Genomic DNA, 14,991 nt, shown 5'->3' on the forward strand with positions numbered 1-14,991 from the left:
AGCAGAGACAGACAGAGAGAGAGAAAGAGAGAGGGACTAGACGCAAAAGCAGCGAGAGAGGAAAAAAACTGATCAGCACATCCATAAAGAGCAGACTGATGATGATGAACATAATAATAGCAATAAGAGAAGAAAATGAAAGACTGTTAATAGAAGAGAGAAAAATCTAAAATCTTTAAATAAAAAAAAGAGGAAATCCCAGAGAAATCAGGGAATCAAAGTTTTGGGTAGCAAAGCTGTTCTCTGCCTTTTTTTTGATACGAAATCTTTTTGCGGGTTATAATTTTTTTTTTTTTAATTTCGCGCTTTTCTGCCTTTTTCTTGCATCTAAAGAGGGCATGTCCACCGGCTCTTCCAGCAGCATCTACCCCTCCAGCTCCCACCAGGAAGACAAACCGAGGACAATCTTGAAATACAAAAATCTCCTCCTTGGGATTTGCTGCTGCTGCCTCCGCCGCCGCTGCTGCTGCCGCGGTGCAGTGCCAAGACTCTCGGAATAAATAAAAGCGGGCTGCCGTGTATCTCTAGATCCATCCGGCTAATAGCTATTATTAGTTGGCCGTTTATTTCGAAGATCACAGATGAAGTGGGGACGCCTGTCTTCTTCATTTGGTCAGCGTGTGAAACAATAATACCCGTAACAAAAAGGAGGGAGATGGGGGAGAAAAAAATCCTAACATGAATCAGAAGAAATAATATCTAGCACCCCCCCTAAATCAACCTTCCCCCCCTTTCCTTCCCCCTCCCCCGTTCCCTCTCTCTACACACGCTCGCAGGCGCGGACACACACACGCGCGCACACACACACAGATAGACACGCACAGGCACACACACCGTACTGTGTATTTTCGGAGGAGGAGGAGGAGGTGGTGGTGGCTTTTGGAAGAGGAGGAAGAGGTGGTGTTGGGGAGGGGGGATCTCTTTCCCCATTTGGAGATGATTGTGCTATTCCTCTTCGCCTTGCTCTGGATGGTGGAGGGGACCCTTTGCCAGCTCCATTACACGGTGCAGGAAGAGCAGGAGCATGGCACGTTCGTGGGGAATATCGCCGAGGACCTGGGCTTGGACATTACAAAACTTTCGGCTCGCCGCTTCCAGACGGCGCCCAACTCCCGCAGCCCTTACCTGGAGCTCAACCTGGAAACCGGGGTGCTCTACGTGAACGAGAAGATCGACCGGGAGCAGATCTGCAAGCAGAGCCCCTCCTGCCTGCTGCACCTGGAGGTCTTCCTGGAGAACCCCCTCGAGCTGTTCCGGGTGGAGATCGAGGTGCTGGACATCAACGACAACCCGCCCTCCTTCCCGGAGCCCGACCTCACCGTGGAGATCTCGGAGAGCGCCACGCCGGGCACCCGCTTCCCCCTGGAGAGCGCCTTCGACCCCGACGTGGGCACTAACTCGCTGCGCACCTACGAGATCACCCCCAACAGCTACTTCTCCCTCGACGTGCAGACGCAGGGGGACGGCAACCGCTTCGCCGAGCTGGTGCTGGACAAGCCGCTGGACCGCGAGCAGCAAGCGGTGCACCGCTACGTGCTGACCGCGGTGGACGGCGGGCAGCCCCAGCAGCGCACCGGCACCGCCCTGCTCACTATCAGGGTGCTGGACTCCAACGACAACGTCCCCGCCTTCGAGCAGCCCGTCTACACCGTGTCGCTGCCGGAGAACTCGCCGCCGGGCACCCTGGTGCTGCAGCTCAACGCCACCGACCCCGACGAGGGCCAAAACGGCGAGGTGATCTACTCCTTCAGCAGCCACATCTCGGCCCGCGCCCGGGAGCTCTTCGGCATCGCGCCGCGCACCGGGCGGCTGGAGGTGAGCGGCGAGCTGGACTACGAGGAGAGCAGCGTGTACCAGGTGTACGTGCAAGCCAAGGACCTGGGCCCCAACGCCGTGCCGGCGCACTGCAAGGTGCTGGTGCGGGTGCTGGACGCCAACGACAACGCGCCCGAGATCAGCTTCTCCACCGTCAAGGAGGCGGTGAGCGAGGCGGCGGCGCCGGGCACCGTGGTGGCCCTCTTCAGCGTCTCGGACCGCGACTCGGAGGAGAACGGGCAGGTGCAGTGCGAGCTGCTGCAGGGCGACGCGCCCTTCCGCCTCAAGAGCTCCTTCAAGAACTACTACACCATCGTCACCGAGGGGCCGCTGGACCGCGAGCAGCCGGGCGGCGACGCCTACACGCTCACCGTGGTGGCCCGGGACCGCGGCGAGCCGCCGCTGAGCACCAGCAAGTCCATCCAGGTGCGGGTGAGCGACGTGAACGACAACGCGCCGCGCTTCAGCCAGCCCGTCTACCAGGTCTACGTGAGCGAGAACAACGTGCCCGGCGCCTACATCTACGCCGTCAGCGCCACCGACCGGGACCAGGGCGCCAACGCCCAGCTCGCCTACTCCATCCTGGAGAGCCAGATCCAGGGCATGTCCGTCTTCACCTACGTCTCCATCAACTCCGAGAACGGCTTCCTCTACGCCCTCCGCTCCTTCGACTACGAGCAGCTCAAGGAGTTCAGCTTCCAGGTGGAGGCCCGCGACGCCGGCGAGGAGCCGCAGCCGCTGGCCGGCAACGCCACCGTCAACATCGTCGTGGTGGACCAGAACGACAACGCCCCCGCCATCGTCAGCCCCCTGCCCGGCCGCAACGGCACCCCGGCGCGGGAGGCGCTGCCCCGCGGCGCCGAGCCGGGCTACCTGGTGAGCCGGGTGGCGGCGGTGGACGCCGACGACGGGGAGAACGCCCGCCTCACCTACAGCATCGTGCGGGGCAACGAGGCCAGCCTCTTCCGCATGGACTGGCGCACCGGGGAGCTGCGGACGGCGCGCAGGGTGCCGGCCAAGCGCGACCCCCAGCGCCCCTACGAGCTGGTCATCGAGGTGCGCGACCACGGGCAGCCGCCGCTCTCCTCCACCGCCGCCATCCAGGTGGTGCTGGTGGACGGCGCGGCCGAGCGGCCCGGCGGCGGCGGCGGCCTGGGCGCGGGGGCGGGCGCGGGGGGCGGCGGCGGCGGCGGCTCCGGCGAGCATCGCCCCAGCCGCTCCGGGGGGGACACCTCGCTCGACCTCACCCTCATCCTCATCATCGCCCTGGGCTCCGTCTCCTTCATCTTCCTGCTGGCCATGATCGTGCTGGCCGTGCGCTGCCAGAAGGAGAAGAAGCTCAACATCTACACCTGCCTGGCCAGCGACTGCTGCCTGGGCTGCTGCTGCTGCTGCCCCTGCTGCAGCCGCCAGGCGCGGGCCCGCAAGAAGAAGCTCAGCAAGTCGGACATCATGCTGGTGCAGAGCTCCAACGTGCCCAGCAACCCGGCGCAGGTGCCGGTGGAGGAGTCGGGCAGCTTCGGCTCCCACCACCACAACCAGAACTACTGCTACCAGGTCTGCCTCACCCCCGAGTCCGCCAAGACCGACCTGATGTTCCTCAAGCCCTGCAGCCCCTCCCGCAGCACCGACGCCGAGCACAACCCCTGCGGGGCCATCGTCACCGGCTACGCCGACCAGCAGCCCGACATCATCTCCAACGGCAGCATTTTGTCCAGCGAGGTAAGGGCCGCCACCCCCCGCCACCCCCCGGCTGCGCCCGCCGTCGGGCGGCCCGTGCCCGAGCTCTCCCCGAGCCCCGCGTCGCTTTCCCGCCGCCTCCCGAAGCTCCCGCCCCTCCTCTCCCGGCGGGGAAGGCACCTGGCTCTCCCCTGCCTTCTCTTCCCCTCGAGGCGGCCCTCCGCCGCCTCTCTCCTCGTTGGCCTCTAATGTCTGGGGGGCTTCAGCGGCCCGCGAGGGAGAGGCGAGTGCGGCGCACCCCCCGCCCCGCCGCCCGCCTCGGCCGGCCGCCGGCTCCCCCTCACCCGCGCTCAGCCCAGCGTGTCCCCCCGGCCCCCCCCGTGCCCGTGAACGAAGCTGGCCCCGGGCGGGCAGCGCCGGGCCCAGAGACCCCCCCCCTCCGCGGGCCGTCAGCTGCGAGCGGATGGCCCGTGGGCTGGGGCCGGGGGGGGGGGGGGGGGGCACTGCTTTTCGCAGCGTCGCTGCGGCTGACAGTAATGAAATGACGTGGGGCGTCATCACAGGGGTTTTCTGAAGCAACGTTTTAAAACTGTGTCTTTTTTCCTTCCTGAAATCTTTGCATGTGCAAGTAAGGCTTTGGGGGAACCCCCTTCTGGGACTGTGACAATCGCTACAGTTAGCAGCAACTTTAATTAATTTGTGAATTAGGGTTTATTAATTGACTTTTCTTTATCTGAACAGCTCTTTATACCCCAAAGCTGAGTTCGCAAAGGAAAGCATCAAGAGTTTCCGTGAAATTACATGCAGAGACTTAACGTCCCCTCCTGTTAAACATGTTGCCCGTGTTGTGTTATCTGGCCTGTAGAGAATTTCTATCAAAGCGTACGCCACGCCGTAATACTCCCCTGTTAACCACCTCCTGCTGGGTTAGCTCTTCCGCGCTCTCAGCGCCTCTCCGCCTGTGCACTAATGAAAACAACGCATTTCCTCTTAACATGAGTACTGAAGCCCAAATACTGTCCAGTCTGGCAAAGGTGGTTTGAATGGTGTTTTCTAAAGCGTTAAGTTTTGCAGTAAAATCCCTAATATTGGCTTGTAAGATTGACCTTCCCTCAAAATGTCCATAAAACTCTGTCTTCTGTTGCCTTTTTAAGGACTCGAGGATATCTCAATGTATTTTCTTCCTTAGAGTGCAGTAACTGTACTGTCTCCCCCTATTTTTATACACTTGAATTAAAAACAGGCTGCAAACTAGATTACAGTAAGTTCTTTCTCAGACTAAGTAGTGCACAACTCTAGAAATAGTTCTGTTGATTTTTGTGGGAGTCCTTGTGATGCTCGCCAGCGTGCACTGTGAGAAAACATGTCAGAATCTCATCCCAAAAAACTCGGGAAGAAATTCCTCATGCCTCCCCATCTGTGCGAATAAGAGCTGGGTTTTTTCCCTTACATCCTAGAAACAGCTTGTGTAGGCCTACTTGCAGCTAAACATTACCATTTATAGTGAATATGGTGAGCTGCTCTGCTATGTTTTCTGATGTTGTTTACAGAAATATCGAGAGTTAAAATATTTCCCGGTATTTTCTTTTTCCTAGACAAAACATCAGCGTGCTGAGCTCAGTTATCTAGTTGACAGACCCCGACGAGTAAACAGGTATGAGCTCCTTAGCCTTGTTTTCCTACTGCGTGCTTTAGCAAGTCTGAATCGGGTGCAGAAACGTGTTTACTGCAGATGTAAAATAGAAGTAAAGCAATGGGAAAATGAATGTATGTAGATGTATTAAATAAAGCACTGTCCGCTAAATGAGCTTCAATTATGGCTTTTCTGAACTGGTTTCAAAACCAACTGAAGAGAGAACAAAATCTCGTTTTGTATTAGTCTAAAACGTGCTTTAAATACTTATGAATGCTTCTGTAGGGTCCTCCAGAAAACATTGGTCTCTCTGAGTTAAAGTTTAGCTATCCAGCTTAAGTAAATGCTGCCAAATGATTTATACCCATTACATGAAAATCAGGCGGAGTAATAACGCTTATCGTCCGGTTCGGCCAGGCGACCGAGGTCTGAAAATGCCAGTTTTGTTGACGGTGGACAGAGCACCTCTGCAGAAGCGGTGCAGCAGGCGGGAGTGGGTGAATGCAGCACCGTGTTCGGCCGTGTGATGGCAGAAGAATGTTTTATGAGTTCCTCTTTCATGTTTATTCTAATGTAAAGATGTTTCTGTGTCTAGTTCTGCATTCCAGGAAGCAGACATAGTAAGCTCTAAGGACAGTGGTCATGGAGACAGTGAGCAAGGAGACAGTGATCATGATGCCACTAATCGAGGTCAATCCTCTGGTAAGTCTGATAAGAGAATGGAAATAGTAGATCTTTAGGTAAGGAGACTAGAAAGAACGGTTACTTACAGGAATATAATACAAGAGTGGCATAAATAATGTGGGCATATTGTACGGGAGGCTGGATTTAAGTCAGCTTGCTACTGCAGCTACCTGGACAAGGAGACAATTTTGAACCCCTTTCGTTCACGGGGCAGACTTTATTTTGTTCATTTGGTTGTGGGGGGTTGGCATGTTATTCTGCCCCGTTTGCTGTAGCAAAACTTCCTGCACATTAAACCAAAGTTGTTGGTACATTTTATAGTGCATTTTTTTTCAACGGCACATTTGCAGAATTTCAAAGCATTAGGCAATTTTGTTTAGCAGGCACTTCAGCTGGCATGGCAGTGTGAAGTGCAGGGGGAGTTCCCGAGGGAAAGAATGAACCCAGTGATTGAATGACAGCCAGGCTGTGAGGATTTTTGCTGGGGATCAGCGGAGACACATTGGGTGCTCTGAATGTGTAATACCTTTGCATTTTTTGAGGATTTTTTTTTTAATTCAAATTGAGGCACCATATAGAATAAGTGATCTCCATGTTAGTAAGGCTAAGGTATTCTTAAGTACATTTCTTTCAGTCCTGACAAAGGAAAGAAATGCTTTAAAAGACTATGATTTGAATCACCTAGAAAATACATACATTGCAGTGTTATTCCCATGTGTACGGCTTTCTGTCTTTGCTCTCATGCTGTCCATTTTCTTCTGAAAGGGACATTTGTTTAGAGCCTATGCATTAGAATTCATTCTCACCCTCGCACTGCATTTCGGCCGCAAATGCTTGGGCTTTCTTCCCTACCACAGTCTCCAAAGGTCTGGTACGTCTTGATTCAATGCAGTGATTTCTTTCCCCTTGTGTCCTCTGTGCTCTATCATGTGTAAGGATTTGCTACAAGTGTGCCATACGAAATACTGCCAGAGTCTCTCCAGTCATCCATTTTTTCTCCTGACCCCCGTCTTAGAAGACACCAGGGCAAGGGACTCAGTGCTGTCATAGCAGTGCTGCCTCACCCGTGTGCTCCGTTAGCGTCCTCTATTTTCTTGCTGCTGTAGTCACTGTGCCCTTAACGATGGGAAACCTAGGCACCAGGGGAAGAGGAGGCTGCTACAGGGCCCCTTTATATTGCTGCAAGTCATTAATATGCAGACCTAATGAGACTCGAGAAGAGCCAAGAGTCTCCGGAGCTCCCTGCTTCTTGCAGGGCTTCATGCTAAGTGAACAGAGTGTCTATTTTGTGTCTGGGAACCTGACAACAAACCAGGTCTTGCCAGAAAGTTTACATCTGAACACAGAGCCTCTTTCATTTTTGGCCTATATATGGCGTATGATTTATTGTTGTTTTAAAAAGCCGTGTATTTAGCCTCCCCCCACCCTTTCTTTCGCACTGTTTCTGATGCAGCAATCAGTGCTACTGAGTTATAAAAAGCTCCCTCTCCTCCTGCCCTCCCCGCATTCCGTTTTTTTTCTTTTACACATTTTACTGCAGCAGTCATCTCAATGAACATTTCAATCAGCTTAGTCCCTCAACATAATGAACCATAATAACCAAACAGGAGAGAAAAGAATAAACATCTGCAGAAGGGGCTGGATTTGACTGATGGTGGGAATATAATCACATAGTTGCACATCAACTGAAAGCTATTTTCTTTTAGATGGATTCAGTGCTGTTATTGTTGTGCCTCTGCTCTTTATTCTTTCTCTCCATTTTAAAAGTAGTCTATCTCAGATATGAACACTGGAACTACTATCAAACTTGGCATTAGTCCTTAGCTGGGTAAATTCTTCGTCTTCATAATCTCTGTTTTATCGAACTAGGGGAAAAAATCTATTCTATACTTTCAAAATAATTTCAAATCACTTAAGGATCTGACGTGATACATGAACTTCTGTGTCTTCAATGGTCATTACGTATGAAGTAATGAAAGCTGACAGTTAGGTTTAGTCTACTCACAATTAACAGTTTGAACTGAAACCTCAAATACACAGAACTTCCAATGTAATATATTGGTGCTGTGATTTGAGTATAAATTGCATGCACAAAGTTTTAAATGCTAGTTCCAAATAGGTATTTAAATACAAATCTCTCTAGAAACTGGTTTAATCTTCTACATATGTATAATACAGTTTTTCTGCAAGTTTTGGGCTGAATCCTGCTGTCATGATGCAAAGAACATGCTCCTTGACCTCAGCGATGACAAGATATTTTGATATAAAAACTCCACTCTTGCTATTAGCTTTTGGTGATTAATTTTACGGGAAAAAAAGGAGCACAAATGTTGTTTGATCTTGAATGGCTAGAGGTAATATCTGAGGGAATGCCTTCTCGGTTTTCCAGTCGTTCTGGTGCTCTATAATCAATTCTTCCTAAATTATTGAAGGAAAACACACTGGTTGATAACATGGCAGAAGTTTGGCCTGTTTTTTTCAAGATGTCACCTGATACCATGCAGCATCATGTTTGTTTTCAAAAGCATGGTATTTGCATCCAAAAATATTTAGTAGATAATTCACATTGACAAAACTCACTCCCTCTCAGTTTTAGTCAGCAGCATGCTCTGCTCGCAAAACATCTTTTTACTGTTCTGTACATGATCTCTGTGCAAACAGTCCTGTGGCACACAAGTAGCTATTCTGTAGTAGTCCATTGCTAGCCAAGCTGACTGTCAAAAGTCATGGTCAGTTATTAATTGGGAAGGAAAACATGCAGGATGAAAATCTTACCACTGCGTCATAGATTTATCCTGCACAATTATTTAGTGAAAATTCTGAACTAAGCTGTTCTATGTATCATAAAACATTTTATTATGTTTGAAATAAGATTCTAGTTCACCTTTTCACAAAATATATTTTCTTAGGAGTGATTTAATCGTGATTTCAAATGTGCTGGGATGTATGTAAGGGGGTCATATTGTTCCCATTAAAGTACCACCTGAATGCCTTGTAATTATCCACATTCTTACCTACCTTACCATCCATGAAGTACAGAAGTACTGGCATCTGCATTTAAGGGGGAATGGCAAGTAGTGGGATACTCAAGAGCCTAATTTTTATGGATTGCGTGGTCATTTCATTGACTGGGATAGGTATCTGAGCTTTTTGGAAAATTACTTTCCAAAGGTGAAGAAGCACAAGAAGTTTTTGGCAAACAGAGAAGGGGTTTCTCAAACCCCAAGTGCGTGTTCTAATTTCTTGTGCTCTTCTTTGTCTGAAAATTGTTGTGATGAAAGCTGCTATTTGTTGTAGAACAAATGCAACTAATACAACACTACTACCTATTATTAACACACTGTATTTAAATCATGTTCTGTAGGAGTAATTTCTAAGCATGAGGTTAGTTTATTTCCCATGGTTGATTAAATTCTTGGCCTCCCTTGTGAAATTGCTGACTTGGGTGCCAATTAATACTCTGCATGTGTGTCTGTTTAAATTGTATGATTAGACACCTGTCCTGTAAGATTTGGACTCATGCCACCAACTTATTTCATATGGTTGCTCACTAGCTACTCAGCTTTCTCAAGCCGACCGTACAGAGTTAGTTCTTCACAATAGTACCTTCGTTTCACCTTTTTCACTGAATTGGCATGATCTCTCAGATGCACTTCAGGAAGGAACATCCAAGATGTGAAGCTACGTGCATGTACTGTCACGTATATACTATAAAATGCATCAGCTTTTTTGATAATCTCCTCTGTGCAGTGCTGGACAGTATGCGTTGGTGACCAGCTGAGATCTAAAATTAGGCTTCCGCTAGTGGACTTTATGAAGGGAATTGGTAGGGGTCTAATACAGGGTGAAACATTGCCTCACGCCTTTTCAGTACAGATTAGGTAAACCCCAAGAGGGTTAGCATGCATTACTGCAGAAGAGCTATGGTATTTCAGTGTTCATAAGGAGGAGAATGTGAGAAGTCAGGGGAAGAATTTTAGTGATAAAGGGACAGAGAAAACGCGTATTCCTTCTCAGCCCATGCACAGTGACAGCTAAATCCTGTTTTGAAGATCACTTGGGCTAAGAGTCTATCTCGGATAAAGTGAGAGTGAACACGAAAATGGCTTAGAAAAGGGCTTTGACTCAAGCTGAGGGCGGTTTCTTCTTTTTTTCTCTTCTTTCCTTGGTCTGCATGCTTAATAACGTTCACATCTCAATGGTCCACATAGGGCTTTGAAGTTGAGATTTGGAAAAGCTGAATATCGAAGATGTTTGAGTCTTTATTCATGTTCTCACGCAGATGAAGTCAGCACACCAATTACTTAGCAAGAAAGAATGATAATAACTCTGTTTCATACAGTCCAATTCTTCAGTAGATAAAGTCTGCTACAGAGGAGGTTAACATCATTATCCTTATTTACCGACACAAAACCTGAATCATAGGGAAATGAGTAACTTGCTCAAGGATAATCTAACCAAATGGATAGTTGTTCTGGTAATGGAGCTCTGGAAAGGAGGCCTGGTTCCCTACATCACGCCTATCTCGCATCTAACTAGCTTTTTTAAGAAAAGCTACCACCGAAGAAATGGAAAATGCCGTTTAATTCCAAGTAAAAGCCAAAGTTATGAAAAAATGACATATGTTGGGGGGAAAAAAACCCCTTACAGTAACAGTACTACAAAAATACTTTGTCAACATTTAATTTGTATTTTTTCTTTTTATTACATCATTTACTCAGTAATACATACAAATGTTGTTCACTCATTGCTCTAAAGGCTTGGTGTATCGCTCTTCTCCCTTAATTAGATTAAGAAAGAATACATTATTTAAAAATGGTTTTAGGCCTAGTTTTTGCTTTGATCTAAACTGTCTTTCAAACCAATTAGAATTCATGCACATAGAAATTTTGATTTTCCCCTTTTGAAATATGAAAAGGAAGCAAACTGGGAATATGCTTCAGAAATGCAACACTGCCAAGTATCTGATTCAAAGCACCTGAGTTCAGGAAATTCAGGTGCAGATATCAAACTTCATACTTAACTCTTTTCCTAGTTGGGGGTTTCCTTTGAGGGAGGGGCGGGGGTTTGTTCTCCTTCAAAATCTGCAAAGTCAAGGTTGTGCGAGAGTTCATATTGCCCACTGGCCTGTCTAGTAATAAGACTTGAACAAATAGGAATGAACTAGAGGCCTTTGCTGTGAGCTTTTATATGTACGCTGTATTTGGAATAGTGCAACGCTGATTGTTTTTCAGCACTTCAGTGCACTATACTATCTATTTGTATCCACAAAGGACATTTGAAATTCACAATTCAGAGTCGCCTTTAAGAATCTCAGTTTATCTGCATGCAAGGTCTAATACAATAACTAAATGAAAAATACAAAGCATTTTTCTTTAATGTGGATTTGCAATTACGATGGATAGTTTAGTTCTGAAGGATCATACATATAACCAGATTTATGAGGGAGATGAGATGGAAGTGTTATACTGCTGAACGTTTCTTTTTGTTGTAAATCAAGAACATGATTCTTGGTGTATGAAGGAGTTCTGTGCTGAATAACTTACTTTGTTTACCGTGATATATCCTTCCTTCTTGGAAAATGGCAAGTAGCCTTTCCCCTTCGCCCCGGTCTTTAATATTTTTCAATTAGAAACAGAGAATTCTGTACCATGACCCACAGGAAAAAGGTGGAGGAAGAATAGCCAGCATTCGGATCATAGTCAGTGTAAATATACATAGGTGCCCAGGGATTTCAAAATCAGACTACTTATTTGAACTCATTTTCTGTCAAAATAGTAAAACTAAGGGCTTGGTTCTGCACCCATTAAACTCAGGGAATGTTGTCACTGATTCAGGTAGGAACAATACCCAACCCAGGCCTCTCTGAACATTTTCTTCCCATCCTAAACAAGCATTTACACTCTAGCTGTGTGTTCTAGCAGTGTATATTAAAATTCAGATGTATATGTATATACATTTTTTTTTTCTTATACAAGTTCTTATCTTCAAGGGGGGGAAGTTTGTCATACAAGCTTATAAATATATATGCTTTACATTCATTACTTTGTGTATTCAAAATCCTGATTTATAGTGGCTATAACATCTCTTTTATAATAAGCTGTTATATAATACTATTCAGTGCACTGCAGTAGACAAGCAGTATTCAAAAGGGAACTAAAAAAATAATATTTGGATAGACACATTTTGCAGTTTAGCAGCTGATGTGAAAACAAAATAGTAAAATGGAGGGTAATTTTCCAGGGGAAATAAAAATCCATGATGGGAAAAAAAGGGTCTATCTTTGAACATATATCTTAAAACCAATATTATTAAAATATCTCCCTCCCCACTGACGAAAGAATATAATTTAATATTTATCCATAAGTTTTTCTTTTTCCTGCTATCTTTCAGGAAATGTGAATGAGTAAGGTCACTGACACACTGTTAGCAAAATGTAACTCTAATAATTTTCCTATTAAAAGTAGGGTTATTTGTTATTTACATGTAACTTTGCTAGGAAGTCTGAAAATTGAAATAACCATTTTGCATTGTCACTTAAATCTTCTGAATGACAAAAAGTTAGATTCATAAAATACGTCTTTTCTTGCAGAAGAGATATTTTTGTGCAGACATTTCAATACATAAGATACACACACACACATGGTTTTATAGACATTGTTATATATTAATTTCTTTCGGGGAAGCCTGCATCTAAATCTCTCTTTTCAGTCTCTGATAGCTACTACCACTACAGAATTTAGAACGATACAGTTTGTACGCCTTGCCTGATGATTTTCATCTGATTCCTTAACCATATCTGCCGTTCGTGTTTGCATTCTTCAACAGTTCACTGATCAGTAATTTATTTTCAGACTTCTGCATGCCAATTATCAATGCAAGGTTCTAATCGAAACCAGACCTAGCATTGTATATTACTTAATTTAAAATTAAAAATTAATTATGAAGTGAGATTAATCTGCGATAAAAAGCTTTTTTTCTTTCTTCATATTTTTTCTGTCAAAGTGACTGCCTTTAGTACTCAAGCACTTGTTGATAGCTCAGACAGATTCTTGCTTGCTGAAGAGTTTGGTTTTTGTAGTGTGAGATACCGCATAAATATTACTAAGATAAGTCAAATTATGGTTCAAAACAGTGGTAGAATTCTTAATACTAATCCTTACATTGGAGATCAAGCTAATCCAGTTCTTTACAATGTTGGCTGGTGAATGAGCTACATTACATGAATCTTATTACAGCTGTTCAAATTTGTTTCCTGTTTCTCTTGCAAGAAGTGTCATTTTTTTGTAATTCTAATGCAGTGCTTGTAAATGCAACGTTTATAACAGATTGAGTTCAGTTTTGACATACACCTATTCTAAGGCACTCAGTTCTCTTTATGAATACAAGAAAAAGATACTTCTTTACTGTTCTGCTTTTCTGTGCGATGTTGAACAACAACGTGGAGATGCTGGTATTTATTTTACTCTATGCCCATGATTTCATACACCATTCCTCTCAAAACAAGTATAATCCAATGACTTAATGACTCGCAGTCAGGAAATATTCTTTTGGAAGGCCTATCTGAAGGTAGTCAATAGAAGCATAGCTTGTCATTTGAAATCTTAATAGCATTAAAGGATTTGTAAGCAAACAGTTCCGTGTTGGCAGGGACAAATGTTTGCTTATATAGGGGAAGCATTAACAACTTGTCAATAGTATCCACAGCCATGTCACATTGGACTACAGCGACCTTTGTACCGCTAATTACAGTAATTTATTCTAGGATTCTGTCCCACTACTTGGATGACTTGATGATAGTAAGGACTGCTGCAGTAGCAATGAAAACCATCTCTGAAAGAACGATGTAACAATTGATTAAATAAGCCATCCTGATCACTTGAAAGCTGGATTCCTACTTTGTAAGATCTGCTTTTAATATCAATAGGCTCTATCTGTGTACTAATGTATGCACAGATAGTTCCTTTATAGGACTCATTAATATTTCATTTTCGTAAATGAAATCTGTGATTCCTCAATCAGGACATTTCATTTCTTTGTTCAGAGATACATTTATGTAGAAACAATTCCTTCACGTTCTTAAACAAGTATTTTCAACTGGTGAACCACAGACATCAACCTGCAAGTGGAATTGAACCTTATTTGAACGGGCTCTAAACAGTGAGATCTGCAAGTGATTTTGTGAGATAGAACCACCAATACCCTTCTTCTTGTGATATTTTTGTGTGTGTGTGACGTTCTGGCATTTAGTTACGCTTATTAAATGGTGTCTTTGACTTTTGAAGACTGGACAATCAGATTCTTTTTGTTGAGGAGGTGAAAGTAGTGGAAGAAGTTCTCACGACATTTCTCTTTCCACTTCTCTCTTTTCTTGGCATAATCTTTCTTATCTGTCAGCAGCTGTTCATGATGCTGAAGCTTGTATCTGTAGTTTCTTTTTCTCTCATGCTTGCAGGCATGGATCTCTTCTCCAATTGCACGGAGGAATGTAAAGCACTGGGCCACTCAGATCGGTGCTGGATGCCTTCCTTTGTTCCATCTGATGGACGCCAAGCTGCAGATTACCGCAGCAATCTGCACGTACCTGGCATGGACTCCGTTCCAGACACTGAAGTGTTTGAAACACCAGAAGCCCAGCCGGGGGCAGAAAGGTCCTTCTCCACCTTCGGCAAAGAGAAGGCCCTTCACAACACTCTGGAGAGGAAGGAGTTGGATGGACTGCTGTCTAATACACGAGCGCCTTACAAACCACCATATTTGAGTAAGTACTATTCAAAAAGCTGTATGAAAGCGTTCCCTTTGCGGGAATAAAAATTAGCTCTTTCTGCTATTCATAGTAGGAATAACACAGACACAATTTTAGGAGCAGTGGGGAAAAATGGCTTCTCTTGGATTCAGGCACCACTGAAGAAGGCGTTGTTCAGTGCTTTTTAAGAAAGACAAAACCTTGATTGTTTTGAGTGTGACATGATTGTCAACAACAAAAGTATCAGCTGATACTAGTGGGGGCATTGCTCAATTTTGTTTTCTGATGCTGGATTATTTTCAAAGTTTTCTTGGATAGATGGTTTAAATGTTGACATTGCCAGACTAACATTCTTTAAGACTAAAATTAAGTCAAGAGAACTGTCCTAGGAGCTTCTTTGTATGATTGAGCAGTTATCTTGTGAATAAACAGT

General features: G+C 45.6%; 1 protein-coding gene across 1 annotated transcript; it reads left to right on the forward strand.

The window, feature by feature from the left end:
- The first annotated feature begins 936 nt into the window (after positions 1 to 936).
- Positions 937 to 14,623, forward strand: PCDH10 (protocadherin 10). The gene is made up of 4 exons (XM_059826731.1): positions 937 to 3,537; positions 5,091 to 5,149; positions 5,724 to 5,830; positions 14,268 to 14,623. The coding sequence occupies exons 1-4, from the start codon at positions 937 to 939 to the stop codon at positions 14,621 to 14,623; spliced, it is 3,123 nt and encodes a 1,040-aa protein (XP_059682714.1).
- Positions 14,624 to 14,991: the final 368 nt, after the last annotated feature.

This window comes from Gavia stellata, chromosome 19 (assembly GCF_030936135.1).
Source record: "Gavia stellata isolate bGavSte3 chromosome 19, bGavSte3.hap2, whole genome shotgun sequence".
Taxonomy (NCBI): Eukaryota; Metazoa; Chordata; class Aves; order Gaviiformes; family Gaviidae; genus Gavia; species Gavia stellata.